This window comes from Calonectris borealis, chromosome 3 (genome assembly GCF_964195595.1).
Source record: "Calonectris borealis chromosome 3, bCalBor7.hap1.2, whole genome shotgun sequence".
In the NCBI taxonomy this organism is placed as follows: domain Eukaryota; kingdom Metazoa; phylum Chordata; class Aves; order Procellariiformes; family Procellariidae; genus Calonectris; species Calonectris borealis.
The window spans coordinates 104728656-104745233 of NC_134314.1; the positions used below are offsets into that span (position 1 = coordinate 104728656).

At 42.2% G+C, this 16578-nt stretch overlaps 1 protein-coding gene and 1 long non-coding RNA gene across 2 annotated transcripts in view; one reads left to right on the plus strand and one right to left on the minus strand.

Annotated features, from left to right (window-relative positions):
* Positions 1–404: 404 nt before the first annotated feature.
* Positions 405–14676, minus strand: LOC142081437 (uncharacterized). The gene is made up of 5 exons (XR_012673326.1): positions 14516–14676; positions 7825–7925; positions 3877–3965; positions 3126–3187; positions 405–2230 (listed from the first exon to the last, which is right to left on the minus strand). It is a non-coding gene; the product is annotated as an uncharacterized LOC142081437 (long non-coding RNA).
* Positions 14677–14786: 110 nt separating this feature from the next.
* The window catches only part of KCTD3 (potassium channel tetramerization domain containing 3), a 33209-nt gene continuing 31417 nt past the window's right edge, over positions 14787–16578 (plus strand). Inside the window, exon 1 of the mRNA XM_075147082.1 lies at positions 14787–15076. Coding sequence (XP_075003183.1) covers positions 15003–15076 — 74 coding nt within the window. The 5' untranslated portion in view covers positions 14787–15002. The remainder of the gene's footprint in view (positions 15077–16578) is intronic.

Below are 16578 nucleotides of genomic sequence, written 5' to 3' on the forward strand. Positions count from 1 at the left end.
TTGAGTGAATTAGAGGGAATTGTCTGGTTTTAGGGTTTGCCCTAAACTCCACATCAAGCATGGTACAGTATAATTTAGTTTAAAACTCTTTTTCATTTACTATACATTATGATCAGGAAAGGGTCTCGCCTTCTGTTTGACTTTGAAGAAAGGTTTGTCTGTAAAACAAAGGTACTCTAGGTTAGCTGTAAATCTACATCTCCGTGGATTTGCAGTTGAAGGGTCTTGATTGCAGGGCACCAAAGAGACAAGCAAGTATGATCTTCTCTTTTGGATTACACATACCTCAAAAGAGCATTTAAGATTACAGACCAAGTTCTACCAAATAATCAGGAAACTCCTTGAATTTTATACTTACTGTATTGTTATCAGTGTTTGGGTTTGATTTTTTTTTTCTCTATTTTAATACATAACTCCACCATATTGCTTGCCACCTGCAATATGTTTATACGAATCATTAAAGGCACCTGATGAATACTTAGATAAGGAGCAATGTTAGAAGTTTGGTAATATTTATCTATACATAGACTAGAAAGAATGAGAAGCTATCCTTTCTTCCTCAGATACCCCTATAGAGAACGCCTTTCCATGTCTCAGGATATTTAAGTACCAATTCTCAAGCAGTTTTAAATATTTTATTTTTTAAGGGAAAATGATATGACATGCCAAATAAACAGTAGCAAAATAACCCTTTTAAAACTTTGGAAAATAGCTTTATGATTTGTTAGTTTTATTCTGTAAGATAACAATAAACAGGATAAATGTCTGAAAAGTAGCTTTAAAATACAATTTAGCTAGAATGTATGCAGTTCTTTTGGAAATGCAACAAGCAATAATTTTGTTTACAGTCTTATACAATGCGTTAATCAGGACATTTTCTCCTTTTTTAAAAGAATGAAAAAACAGCATTAATAATTTATGATTTAAAGTGAAGTACATTAAAAAGGATGCACTTAATGTTATAGCCCAATACCCAAAGCCCCCAAAAATCAGGACAGAATTTAAGCAAAGCTGTCAGCCTTTAGCTACTTTCAATACAACTAAGAAAAGTGCACTCAACCCCCCATATCTCTTTTGTCACCCTCTCAACTTAAATTCTTTTGTTTTCCAGACTTCCAAAAAATGCATTCAAAGTTTGCAGAGCTTTTTCCATCCATTAGATTTGCTTTTTCTAGGGACTTAAAAAAACCAAACACCACAGTGGCATCTGGCTTTCAGTTGAATATTTAATTACTCTCCCCATATCCATTCAGATGGATCATAAATGCTGCCTATTTTCATGCTGCAGTCTGTCCATTACAAATAGGTTAATCTTTTGACTGGTATAAGGTGATCATCATTTTTGCTTTTATGTGTATAGCATTTTTATTTCTAACAGAGTATGCTCTTATACAGGAAGTATATTGTTCACGGTATCAAAAACTACAGCTATAAATTCACAAGATTCAAGTGCAAGTAACTTCAATATACGGCATTTCAATATTGCTAAGCATTTTTTAGTTTTCCTTTAGCACTATATTCAATAATGAAAAATATTAGTATTTCTTTATTTCTTTAAAGGTTGTAATCTGTTGTGGTTTTTTTTAAACAATTCCCAACTTTAAGTTTCTTATGAGACTTGAGCACAATAAGAAATAGCTATGAGTTTTCTGTAAGTTGATTCACCATCACAGAAAGTTGTTAATGAAATTAAAATAATGTGTTTTAAGTGGGCGTCAAGTTCAGGCTTTTATCATGGAACAAATGATATTAAAAAATTTATATTGCATATATTATGAAGAAAAGTCAGTGACCTAAATGTGCCTGTGATAATCTTTATGCATTTATCATACACAGGGTGAAGAATTATATGTCTTCAATTCTGCACAGACAGAAAAACCATAAGGGAAAGAGCATTTCATACAACTATTATCACACAATGCCATGACGTTGCACGGTAATTATCACGCATTGGTAGCACACGAAATGCCCTGCCTGAGCATGCAGCACCGCTGCCAGACGTGAGCACAGGCCTGGGCGGGCAGAGTGAGGAGGGCTGCAGTCACTGCCATCTCACGTGAGCTGCACGGCGTGACGCAGAAGACTGCAACCTTCTCCCTCCATACCCACACTCTTGTTTCTTCTCCATTACATTTAGAGGGACAACTAAAGCAGTATAAGTAAAACTATATGTATTGTACAGTAGCCATGCTTTTTCATATGGAGGTTCTTACTGCCATATTTCTTGTTCCTGTAATAGAAGTGAATAATAGGAAAATTATTTTACTGCCTATGAGCTTTTCTGGTGTTGTTCCCCCTTAATATAGCTGTAACCTCATTGGTATTCATTTCCTCAGACGTGATTGAAAAAGGAAGAAACACCTCTGAAACTGCTAAATTACATAATTCAAAGAAAAGGAAGACCCACAGGAATTACATATGAAGAATAAAACCAGGCATGTCTAATTTACATAGGATAAAGTGTAGTCGTGCTTCCAGGCATAAGACATCCAGTAAGTGCCACGGGTTAGGAAGACACTTTTTAGCTGTATAATTGTGGTCATTATGGCAGTTACCTGGATATAAAGAGGCACCTGGCAATGACCATTGTCATCAGCAGGATGTCCTACTAGAAGGTGTCGTGGTCTTTAGGAAGGCCTGAAAATTTTTAAAGTATCTGTGCTGTGCTATAAGCAAACCTAGTATAATTGTCACATTAAGTCCAGATAAGATTAAACAGTACCACTTTACTCCAGTTTAGGCTTTCAATTCAAGTCTGTGATCCTGAATAGAAAAGAAAGGGTTATTTCATTAGTTGGAAACTGGATTCTTTCTCTGGAACCACAACCTGGTGGCCATTGGAAACAATGACTTGAACATTTGTGTGTGGCAAATGCAAGTAAATTAAATAGTTTGGAGCTAGTTGCCTTCTGAGAGGAAGGGTACCAGTACTGAATGGGTACAATGTGGAGAGGTCTGATAAATAGGGTAACAAGGGGGGAATGGAGAAACACAAAGGTGCAAAAATGGAGAAATGTAAAAAAACTTTTTTTTTTTTTGCAATAGAATATAATGTTTCTGAGATTAGAGAAATACTGTAATATATTAACAAACTGCTTATTTAATCAATTTGTAGATTTACAAACCAGAAACATCATCTGCAGCTGTTTGAAAACATGAGTGCTTCTATTTTATAATCCTGTGAATTCTGAAAGAGATAAAGAAAAACAAGTTCAGATAATACTAGGTAAAGCTATAGTTTACATATTATTTATTCATATATTACTACATTACAGCATTTTAAAACTAAGTCTTTTCTATATCAGGTGAGAATTCCATTTAAATGGGAATAGACTACTAAATTGCATTAAGGCAATACAGTTCCATGAAGAAGCCTCAAGTGAAACTGCACTGCTGGTATTCCGCTCCCAGTTAGCTTCTACTGCAATTTTATCTGACATGCTGCTGACTGGCTTTCACATCTTCTATTATTAAACTAAAAATAAGGAAAATCAGAAAAGTCAATGATTCATAAATTGGTATGTATGGTCTAATATATGAAGTATTTTTCTGGATATGTAGGAAATCAGAGCTCTAAAGCTAAAGTGTCCATTTAAAATGAGAAAGGAAAAGTAGAAACACCACTCATTAAATACTTTTTATTAAAGAAATGGCTCATTATCCTTTTGTGTGACTCATGAAGTCACCATCAATCAGCTATGTAATCTGTAATTATATAGCATTTCTATGCCAACATGGGTACAAAAAATCCATAGCTAGAATTTCGACTTTACAGTCATGATTTTTGAAAATGACTACTTCATTTGTGTGCCTTAATATTTAGATTTTCAGATGGAGATATTTTCAAGACAACTTCAGAAATATCAAGGTACCCACCCTTTGAAAGTCAGCCCCTTCTAAACCAGTTCAGTTACTTCCCTCTCCAATGTCCAACATTAAAATCATCATAGAACAATTCAGAAATCCTGCAGCAGAAAATTATTAAACAACAAGATGATATGTTTTAGTGCCACGAGGTGACATTTTGCTTGTAATAAGCATGTAGTGTAACTATGGGTATTTTCATTATGCACGTACACATTTAATCCTGTTTAAAAGCATGACGCATTGAGTAAAAAATGAAAATTCTTTCTTCCATCCTTAAGCATTGTATTTCAGATGCATTTTCTTCTGTTTACTCAGTTCACCGACTGCAAATAAGAGCGCCTATCTTTTCTTCTACCTGCTATTTTTTTTTGTATTGTTATTACTATCACCAAAGTTCCAAAGATCTCCTTACTCAATATTTTCTCTGAAATGCAGAATTAAATCAAGGACCTTTCGATATTATGTGCTATGCTCTCTCCAAAATGTGACTTCCACTGTTCTCCCACAACCCATTCCCTCAAACATCTCCTCTAAATTACTCCCCCTCCCTCCCCAATCCATACCCCCAAGGAAAACTTTCACATTTCTATTTCAATATTTGATGACAAGACGAAAAGCAGTATGCAAGGTAAGGATAGAACACTAATTGATATAAATGTGAAACGACAGTAATGGTGTTTATTTGGGCCATGGCTGGAAACTTCTGTATAATGAAAAATCCTCCATAGTTAGTATTTTTTGTCCCTCTAGTAATATTAGCTAAGATAACGTTTTAATAGATTTTTCAACTGAAGTCTTAATTGTGCTGTGCAAAGTTGAAATATACCAATATATAGGCAGGGTTTTTTTTCATCTTTGCAGCATTCCTAGAATGGGATTTCTTTTTTCCAGAAATATGGAAGAAAAAAAAATATTGGCAACTTTCATTGTAATTAGTCCATTTCAATAAGTGATAAATGGTTTCATTGTTATTCATTTCTGGCCTCTCAAGAAATTTCAGAAGTTTTATTCAAAATTAGAATATTTTTTCATGAATGAGATTTCATGTGTGTGTGACTGTAATACAGAAAACGGACAATTACCTTTCCTTTCCTGAGTCAAGCACTGTGACTGTAATATGAAAAGAAAGATGATGCAACACTAATTGCTTCTGTGAAGAAAGGGTTCTGGCAAGGTGTGAAAATAATGCAGTGTTGCCTTTTACTTTACATACTGTTAGAATTGGATCTTGCATTTTAAATTTTTCTTGGTTTTTGATATACTCCTAGTAAACTATGCCAAAATAACAGAAGTTGCTGCTATGCAACTCTAAGATTTGAGAGACAAAGACAATAACATCACACAAGAAACAAAACCCCACCACTAGAAATCATCATCGATGAAGATGAGAACGGAGAGAACAAATAAGGGAAAGGTAAAATTGCCAAGTCTTGCAGGTGACTTGTGAAAGCCTGGTCTTTCTGCTGCTTATGGACCACCCAGGCCAGTTTGGAAAAAGCAGCGGTGTTGCCCAACAACTGGGGCAGGGCTCTGTCTCCCTGCATGTACTGGCCTAACCACAGCTTCCCAGTTGCCTTAATTATACTTTATTACAGGAACAAGGAAGGGAGAGCTGCTTCATAGGTGGAGATTTATTTAAATTTTTGAAATAAGAAAAAAATATTGGTCCAATAATAATATGCTAAAAGCATTTATACATTTGAAAATCATTCTAAGAGGTGTTTCTCAGCCTGTGCTTCAAAAGCTGAGATTGAACAGCTGGGATTGAGGCTTTCAGATATTACTAGCTTGGTCAAATTTCAGTGACTATTCATAAGATTGCTGACAAAGCATATTCCCCCAAAAGGAGATGATCTGTTGTCCTGCCAAAGTTGAAGTCACGCTTACACATTTCAAGTAAAACTAAGAATTTTTAACCTCTCCAAAATGACACATTTCCTTTCTATTTTTAGATATCCAGAACAGTGTTCAGTGTTTTCAGTTTCTGAAAAAAGCCTAAGGAAGAAACACAACCTGGGAAATTTCAGCCTAAGTGCCTGAAGACTGGCGATATGATAAGCAGCTGGAGAACAGCATCCTGTAAGGAACAGAATCTGGTAACATGAAAATACAGATACTGTACATGTGTTGGCTGCTATGGAAAAAGCCACATTCAGTAGTTAGTTGTGTTGAAGGGTTTGCTAGCTTCAAAGAATCTAAAATGTGGGTAAGGAAGGTGCACTGTTAGAAAGGATGAGAAGGAAAACCACCAGCCACCAAAGGAAGCTGTGAAACCATGTTTCTCTGTGGTTTGAAAAGCAAAAGCCATTCTTAAAATACACAGCCACATTCACGGAATCACAGAATGGTTGAGGTTGGAAGGGACCTCTGGAGGTCAGCTGTTCCAAGCAGGGCCACTTAGGGCTGGTTGTCCAGGGCCATGTCCAAATGGCTTTTGAATATCTCCAAGGTTGGAGACCCCACAACCTCTCTGGGCAACCTGTGCCAGTGCTCAGTCACTCTCGCAGTGAAGAAGTGATTCCTGATGTTCAGAGGCAACCCTCCTGTGTTTCAGTTTGGGCCCATGGCCTCTGGTCCTGTCACTGGGCACACTGAAAAGAGCCTGGCTACCTCTTCTTTGCACCCTCCCTTCAGGTGTTTATATACATTGATAAGATCTCTCCTGAGCCTTCTAAGGCTAAACAGTCCCAGCTCCCTCAGGCTTTCCTCATAAGAGAGATGCTCCACTCCACACTTAATCATGTTTGGAGAGTCCTTTGCTGGACTCTCCAGTAGCTCCATGTCTCTCTAGTACTGAGGAGCCCAGAACTGGACACAGTACTCCAGGTGTGGCCTCACCAGTGCTAAGTAGAGGAGAAGGATCACCCCCTTGACCTGTGGGCAACACTCCTCCTAATGCAGCCTAGAATACAATTAGTCATCTTTGTGGCAAGGACACATCGTTGGCTTATGTTCAACTTGGTGTCCACCAGGACCCTCAGGGCCTTTTCTGCCAAGCTGCTTTCCAGCTGGGTGGCCCCCAGCATACACTGGGCATGGGGTTGCTCTTCCCCAAGGTGCAGGACTTTGCAATTCTCATTGTTGAACTTCATGAGGTTCCTGTCAGCCCATTTCTCCAGCCTGTTGAAGGTCCCTCTGAATGGCAGCATGGCCCTCTGATGTATCAGTCACCCCTCCCAGTTTCATGTCCTCTACAAGCTTGCTGAGGTACTCTGAGGTACTCTGCCCCATCATCCAGATCATTAATGAAGATGTTAAACAGGATTGGACCCAGTATTGACTAGTGGTGGGGGACACCACTAGTTACCAGCCTCCAACTAGACTTCGTGCCACTCTCTGGGCTCGGCCGTTCAGCCAGTTTTCAATCCACCTCACTGTCTGCTCATCCAGCCCGTACATCAACAGCTAGTACACAGGCTGTATGCTAGCTCACTAGTATGCTCTGGCTGCTCTAGTAACTACTCAAACTGCTTATGGTAAAACAGCCATAAACATGGCTTAACTTGCCTTTTTGAAGAGGTGTGTTCTACTAGAGTGATGCAAATCAAAGAGCTCGCTACTGAATATGCCTTCAAAAACGGAAATAAAATTAAATATGATCACTTACTCAAGGAAAAGCAGAATACGCAGGTGGCAGCCAACATAATTCAAAAGTTCATGTGAAAAGATGTCTAAGTAGTACAAGTGATCCTCCTCCAAACAACCTTCGGACAGAATAGACCAGAACACAGTCTTCCTCTCCATGGCCAAAAGTTTCGGGCACTTGCTTAGTTATTACTAAGTATTGTAAATAAAATACTTGCTAAAATGAGCCTTTCCTTACCCATCTAGAACCAAGCAATAATTATATATGCATACACAGATGCACACACACACACATACGTTTTGCTAAGCATTGGCAACCAGTCACTCAGGTAAGGAGCTAATATAATAGGTGTTACTGTTTGAAATAATTACCCGTGAAGAAGAATAGGTCGGTATCTGTGTTCACATGTATATTTTGAACCTCCAAAATCTTCATCAGGATGTTCACGTAAATATAGGTAATTTCAAAACATCTGTGAATAAAAATGGATGCAGCAGAGTTTTGGACTCTTTGCAGCAAATGAAGTAATGTAAGTTCACGGCACCTTGCTCACAGGTGAGCGTTCCAGATACGTGGGTTTAAGTACTCATCAATTTGATGAGTACACAGTGCATAAAGCTGGACGGACTCCTGGGTTGCTCCTGGCTATTTATACAGACAAGTACTCCATGTTCTCTTAAAACAAAAGTAAGTAGTATCAGGACTTCAAATAGACATTTTTGTTGTATTTCCTCTCATTGCCACAGTTTAGCTAACTGTCCAGTTTAGACAACTGTTAATTTCCTGTGTGTATAAAGTACATTTGCTTAAGTCTTTAGAAGAAATGAGCTGAAAAGAGCTTTGATCCTCTCTCACCCTTGCTATGGTTTTCAGGGCTCATTTGAGAGATGTATATTGGAGTGTCATGGTTTAACCCCAGCCGGCAGCTAAGCCCCACACAGCTGCTCGTTCACTCCCCTCTGGTGAGGTGCAGGAGAGGATTGGAAGAGTAAAAGTGAGAAAACTCGTGGGTTGAGATAAGGACAGTTTAATGGGTAAAGCAAAAGCCACGCATGCAAGCAAAGCTATACAAGGAATTCATTCACTACTTCCCATCGGCAGGCAGGTGTTCAGCAGGAAAGCAGGGCTCCATCACGTGTAGTGGTTACTTGGGAAGACAAACGCCACCACTCTGAACATCCCCCCTTCCTCCTTCTTCCCCCAGCTTTATGTGCTGAGCATGACGTCATATGGTATGGAATATCCCTTTGGTCAGCTGGGGTCAGCTGTCCCACCTGTGTCCCCTCCCAGCTTCTTGTGCACCCCCAGCCTGCTCACTGGTGGGGTGGGGTGAGAAGCAGAAAAGGCCTTGGCTCTGTGCAAGCACTGCTCAGCAGTAACGAAAACATCCCTGTGTTATCAACACTGTTTTCAGCACAAATCCAAAACACAGCCCCATACTAGCTACTACGACAAAAATTAACTCTACCCCAGCCAAAACCAGCACATGGAGTCCCATGGATACGTGGATTATAAGGTATCTCTGTTCTTGCAGCCAGAACTAGCACTGAAAACCAATCAATAAGAAAATATCTTGAAAAATCATGCCCCCTCGTGCTGTTGTATGGCATGAGATTTCAGTTTTTAAAGAGCAGTTGAGTAGATCAGTCACAAATACATTTTTGAAGAAGGCAGTTCAACATTTCTTCATTAGAAGGCAAACTGATGGCTGTAAAATGAATGTAGGCAAGACTGCGTGGCAGAGGCGGCATGAATTTTTACCCATGAATGGGTAACTAAATGCTAGATAGGTCACCTGTGCATGCAGTGGATTTGATGCTTTGTCACAGGCTGTCCTTCAGCCTTTCAGAAAGACATCCAGATCTGGTATTACAAACACACCGTAAGAGTCAAACTGAGGAAGAAGGTATTTACGTGGGGTTATTTTGCTGGTACTATACTGAAGGTCAGGCCAAATAACAGTTGTCCCTTCAGCTCACAGAAGTCAAAAAACTTTTTGGTGTTCCAGTATTGACTTCACATACAGCATATAAAGTTTCTGTCTCTTACCCTTCAATTGTTGTAATTGAAACAAGGAACCACAAAACAAGCATTAAAATGCTTGAGCATAATCAACATTGATAGGCTGAAAAATGTCAGGAGGAGCATAAAGAGAACAAAATAACTGAGTATATAAAAATTTTTCACAGATTGCTTTCAGAATTTGTGTTTTATTCTTATCTTTAAGAAAGTCTTTTCTAATACCCATGATCTTCAACCCTCTCTATGACTTTTACAAACAAACCCGGACTGATGAATAGTCCTTGACAAATGAAAAAAAGATATAAATGAATTAATGTTTCAAGTAAATGTCTATGTTACAACCCATGCCTTTATTTCATACCTGACAGTATATACAGCTATTTATTGGACCTTCAGCCTGCTCTACAGCGCTGCCTGCTTACACAGCAGTCCAAGGTAAATGAAGCTGTGCTAACTTAACTACAATCTAACCCTGTTTGTCTAGGATAGATTGCAGTCTTAGAGAAGATATTCTATTGCTAGCTACCTCCAGCTCATAAACAGAATCTGACTCAATACAGAAATACAGACAACTGTAGCTGAATGACTTAAACGATGAACACAAATGCATACATTGCACACAAACTCAAGGGATTTTCAAATCAAACTGGAGTCTGCAGCAGTGGCATTCTTCCACTCTCCTGAATGGAAAAAAGCCTAGGCTTTCACAATAGACATGTACTGGCAAACAGCCCCACGCTGTGGACACAGCATGTACTAGTAAAATAACACACAAATTTACGGTGCTTGAGCTGTCTCGTCTCACCCAGCTCTGCCAGGATATACTGAAAATTATTAGGTTGTGATTAATTTAACACTTATTTTCATATTAAATTTGTCTAGAGTATTGGGAAGAGGAGGAACTTTTCAAAAAGATGGTAGATTTGGAAATCTTTTTTTTATTTTTTATGTTTTTTAGTTTAGCAGGGAAAAAAATCAACTGCAGAAATTCTGAAAGAAAAGCTGTTGAGTGGCATGCGGTCCTGGCAGCCCTTTGGGGAGCAGAACTCAATAGTGCTCTGTAGCAGGATTAGTGGACATCCCATACTTGGTAACTGAGAACAAATGCTATGCTGGAGGATAATAGTAAACTCTCCCAGACTTGTTGAACACAAGGATTTTAAGACTTATTTTCTGAAAATGAAGGTTTTAAGAATTTTCCAGGGATTCAGCAGATGTGGATACACTTCTTTACAGGATGTTGCAGAATCTTTCTTCCCCTTCTAGGAAGCTGCTTCTGATCTGATCCTGGATCTATCATCTCCTTCCTTTCACTCTATTTTAAGAGGGGGAAAAAAAAGCCTTTACAGGCATTTCTGCCAACATCCCTTTTATTTGGCTGCGGGGTGGAGCAGCTCTGGGCAAAGAGAACATCCTTGGTAGCCACCCACTGTGCAGCACAGCATCTGGAGCTGAAAAGAAAGGTTGTTTCCCAATTTGCAAGCCACAACCAAATGTTCAGGAATGGAGAAATGCATACTCCACCTAGTCCCATGAGCCTCCTCTCTCCCCTGTGGCCTATTTAAAGTTATTCTGGTACTCTTTATTGGACTCCAGCTAATAAGTGGATACCTTCAAACTTTAGACCCTTCAAGCTAAGTAATTGTAAGCAAAGCTGGGGAAAAACTGAGCATGCACTATTGTTCCTAGTGACTCATACTATCATGTCCCAAAGTGACTATATTGGTGAGACTCCAAGGCTCCTCCCTTTAGAGCAGATGGTAGAAAATTTTTAATTTGGCATTATTATTGTATAACACCAGCAATCAAGATGACAGTTTACAAAAAGATATAGAGACAAGATCCCTGTCAGAAAGTTCTCACGTTTTGTGAGAAAATAGTTTAAAAAAACAGATGGGGACTTTAAATTGCTGAGGGGCTCCCCCTCCCCTCAAATATGCAAAGTGACTTTTATTTTAAAATAGAGTCCTAGACAATAACAATGTAACACATTGTATCATAACCAAAATTAAATGCTTATTCACTTCCAAAACATTTAATTGGTTTTCCAAACCAGATGCTATGAAAAATAAAAAAGAAAAAAGTCTGACTTAGGCTTTATATGAAGAGCTAAAAAAAAATCTCAGGAATTGGTGTCCAGCCGTTCCGTACTGTTGCGCAGGCTGCTACACTGCATTTAGCATTGGTGCAAGTGGTCGAAAAGGAGCCTCTCCAGGGTGGTGCAAAATCTCCCGGACTACGGATCTGCTGAGGAGGCAGAGAAGGAATTTATTACCTAACTTCCTTTGGCTCCATGGGGAGCCAAATTGTTTCTCAGGTAATAACTTAGCAAAACAGGTACCTGGCAAACACGCCAAAGACTAGCAATTCCTCCCTAGACTTGTATTTTAAGTAGCTTAAGGGCAATCATACCATTGGGAGGTGGTCTCTGAATACAATTTATACAGCAGAATTTGCCTTCTTTTGAATGGAATAATTAGCTCTTGGCCGGAAAACAGGATTCTCATACCCAAGTGGATAAAAGTGGGTAAGAAACCCTTCCTTGTACTCTTAACTTGAATTATTGCAATTGTAGAGATCAAATTACAAATTAAAATGTGTACCACCACACAGCAAATAATTCGTTGCATGGGCCTCCTTATTTCCTAAACTGTATAATCATCACTCAGAAGCACGTATATTTAATTCTGATGTCTACTTTTTGCATAGTGCCACATGTGACCCTTTTTGACAGGGTTTATTTTTGGATGAATTAATAGAAAGATCATAGAAACTAGCAACATAAAGTTGCTTTGTATATCAATATTGTATAAGGCTGATGTGTGCTTTGAAATGAGCTTGGGTTTTTTTTTGGAGTGACTGCAAATCACGTATTTTAATTGCAACATCAAGAGAAATGGTCTTGAGAATATGCCTTAAATGGTTAGGCTAAACAGGAATTACATTTTGGAAGCTTACTTTAAAAACAACAGAGGCATCTAGTGGAAGTGTTTGAGGACTGCAGTTCTCAGAGAATGCATCGATGCACAGCTGATTTTCTTGCACTGCTTCTTCCCGGATTGAATTTCATTAATCGAATGACAAATGCCAACGGTGTTTATGTTTTATTTAAGAAGAGGCGAATCTTAAATTTAATGGTGTTTAGGCCCTGTGAAGCAAACGTGATTTAGGAGCCTAAGACATATTTTTCAAAAGTGATCTAAGCAAGGTGGGCCACGGAAGTGTTTATATGCGCAATGCTTACAGTGCCATTTCTTTAAGACACGTGGCCAGTTGCAGTGTAATTTATAGTCCTTGACTACCTAAGCTATTAGATTCCTTAGACAACATGATTGAATTAGGCATGCAGAAAAGTGATCTTTTAATCAGCTGCCTGAATGAGCAGCCACTCAAAATGGCCCATAGGAAACACTGAGGATAGGTGCAAGTCTTCTACACAGAGTCCTTCCACAGGCGGTAGGTTCAAGGGTATGGTTTCCAAGCGTGATCCACAGCCTCAAACCCTCTCTGACTTAAGTTTTTCTTTTAAAAACTGATGGGTTGAAGTAGGGAGTGTCAGTCTTCCTTCCAAATACAAGAAAAGAAATATACCTTCCCACTCTCTTATCCAACACTTTAATAGTCAGAGAACTCCTGCAGGGCATAGGAGAGGAAGTTGAATTTCCTTCTCTGCCTGATAGCACACCTGAACATTTTTTATTTCCTATTATATGCTCCGGGGAAGGAGAAGACAACTCAGCAGAAATCTGAAAGTGGGCTCTTCTTCAGCCCAAGAAGAAACCCAAACTACAGCCAGACTACAAAGCATACAGAAAGGATGAAGGTCTAGGGCTTGGTGACACATGCGACTGCTTTTCAATTTTCCCTTCCCCTTAGGCTGTAGGGCAAAACACACCGCAGAAGCGTCTGTGCTAACATATTCAGAACGCATTACAGAAGTATTCATAGGCTCCCTGCCCAAGCTTAATCCACTGTGCTGGTTAGCCAATTAGCCCAAGAAGCCTAACATGGCTGTGTGTTTCTCTGTGATAGTGATAGGGCCTTGTGATAGCAAAGTCATTTCTCCAAAATACTTCACTGCCTGGCAAAGGTATCTTCATAGCTTTGGTCAATTGGACTCTATGATATGACTAGAAACTTGAATTTCCAAGGTATGCCAGTGAGGAAGTGGCCAGGTAACTTCAAGCAGTTTATTCCTAGACTTGTCACATAACTCACAGCATTTGCAAAATGTAATTTTTGAGTATGCTTCATCTCTATCCATGTGCCCTTGCAGAAAAACATGTTTACATAGGGCATGGATCCTCTCAGTGGGTTTTCAATCTCTAGACAAATTTCACTTACAATAAATTAAAATATCGGACTCATATTTGCTTATTCCTCTCCTTGTCTGAGTGTAGGAATTAATCATAAAGCCTACCCTCACAACTTTAAACCACAATTTTATTACTTCCTCTGCTAACCGCACTGTCATTTATTTCCTCCTCAATTTTCCTTCACTTGCTGTGATAGATTTCTTCCTCAAATTGCACTGTGGGCTCAGATTTGTCGTGTCTACTGTTTTTTCCCTTTAATCGGTGCAGAATTCGATTAACGAGGGTGGGCTGCAAACTTAAACTCCGCGGTGCCACCGCTGCCTTCCCGCGGAGTTTTCAAGGAATCTCCTGTTTCCGTCTCTCGCGCGCGGCATTGCCATTTACCGCAGGGGTGAGCTCCCCGGCCCGGGGTCCCTGCGGGCCGAGGGAGACGCGAGGCCCGAGGGGCCTCGCTAGCGGCGGCTTTATTTGATGCTGGGGTCGCTGGCGCCTGATGGCGGCATAGGCGGCTCCCCCCTTCCTTTAAAAACACAAAAGACAAGAATTCCGCCTTCTTGGCGCCTTCTCCTCCAGGCGTGACGCCGCAACCGGGGCGGGCGGGCTCCCGCCAGCAGCCTCGCTGCAAGGGCCGTGGCAGGCCAGGCTAGGCCAGGCCGACGCCCGCGGCGGCCGCACGGCCTGTCACGGCCGCCCGCCTCGCCCCGCCCCGCCCCGCCCCGCTCACCTGCCCGGCCCGGCTCCGCCCCGCCGAGTGGCAGGAGGGCCCCTCCTCGGGAGCAGCCGCCCCCTTCCGGGCGCGTCCCTTCCCCCGGGAAGCGGTGACCGGCTCCCAGCCGCCGCCGCGGGGGGTCCCCGCCTCTTCGCAGCCGGCGCCGTTCCGCGAACGGTTCGAGGCGTTTTGGCCCGCGCCGGCCCCCCTCCTCCAGGTGCTGTCGCGTTGCCATGGCATTTTCCGCTCGGACCGGGGAGGCGGCGCGGCCTGGCCGGGCCTGAGCGGCGGGGAGCCCGCGGGGCCGCAGCCTGGCCGGACGCTGACCCTGCCCTGGCCGCCGGCGGCCGCAGAGGGCTGCGCGGGCCCGCTGGCCGATCCCCCGCCTCCTCCTTCCCCGCCGCCGCCTTCGCCTTGCCCCGCCGCCGCCTCCCTCGACCCCGAGGTTCCGGCGGCGGCGGGAGGCGGCGGCGGGCGCCGGCTGGAGCAGGCGGCGGGGAAGATGGCGGGGAACGGCGGAGGCTTCGCTGGCGGCGGGAGCGGGGAGATCATCCAGCTCAACGTGGGCGGCACCAGGTGAGCGAGGGTGCCGGGGCCGCCGCGGTGGTGGGCGAGCGGAGGGGGACAGGCCCCGGGCCTTGCCGGCGGGCCCTTGCGCACCCGCGGGGCGGCGGGTGGTGGCCAGCGCATACCGGAGGGCATCGGGGCGAGAGGGAGCGCCAAGGGGGACCGCGGGGAGCCGCGCTCCCTGCGGCCGGCCCCTGCCGGGGGTCTACCCGAAGGAAGGTGCTGCTCGGCCGTGCCGGCTGGTAGGCTGGCCCCGCAGCCGCTCCGTCCCGGGAGGGCGGCGGTGCCGAGTCGCCTGGGACCTGCCCGCCGGGGCTCCGTGGTCTGGCCGTGGTGCTGCACGCGTGGTGCTGCCTCCGGGAGGGCCTGACTAGAGCTTCACCCAGTTGCAGGGGAGCTGAGCCAGGGGTACCTGGAGGCAGATACGGGAAATGTTGGCAGTCCTGCGCGGTGTCTGCCTGCAGCGTCTGGGGTTTCTAGATACGTACTCCAGTAATGCGTCTTACGGACTCTCTGGGTATACTGCTTCTTCAGGAGCAGAGAATGGAGAGCTTTGCTTTGCCTTCAGATCCATAGGCTTCTGGTGATCAGTCTATCTAGCAGCCTCAGAGACTAAGGTATTAAAAAGGTTGATATGATACTGCTGCTGTCAACCAGAATAAAGAATTGTATTGTATTCGAATGTACGCTGGAAGCGTGGAAGATGGCATATGTAGACATTTTGGCAGGCTGAGACAGAGAATTGTGGGACAGCTGTGGTCAGAATCTGTGTGATAAATAGTGCAAATGTTCCTGTCAAAACGCTCAGGCATGAAATCATTCAGATTACTGTAGTTAGTGGAAACTGAAGTAATGTGTCTTCCTGAGTCTGCGCACAATGTGAAACCAGCTATAAGTAGTAGGAACCACTACTACTACCATTTTTAAGAATTTTCTTGCATTACCCAGAAGATGAACTTGTTCTTATAGCTAAATTGTATGTTGCAGCATTTCTTAAAGGAGAGTGCTATAAAAATCGATGCAGAATTCCTCTGTTATAGTAAGACATTAAGAACCTGGTTCAGCCCAGAGAAGCTGCTTGTAACTTGCATGGGCAAAACTCCCCTATAATGATGCTTTTAGGATAATGTTGATGTTGGCTTGGACCAGAGTTTGTGTTACACTGAATAAGGTTCTTCAGTGAACTCTGTCTCTGAAATTATAGGCCAGTTCATCTTTTAGGTTTTCGTTACAAGTGGAATCACAAAGATGCTTCAGTCTCGTAATTTTAAATAGATCTTACCTATTAAATGCCTCTGCAGAGAACAGAGAATTATGTACAGGGCATGAATCAGGGAAGAAATACAGGTCCTCAGAGGGCTTGCCTACACCGAAAAGTATGAAGAATAAGGCAAACTAACAATTGTATGTATTTCATTTCTAGCTGAAGGTCTAGATCCTAGGCCACAGATACCATTTGGATGTAAGGAGTAGGAAATATGTGCATGGACGTTTCCCTTTTAATAGGGAGA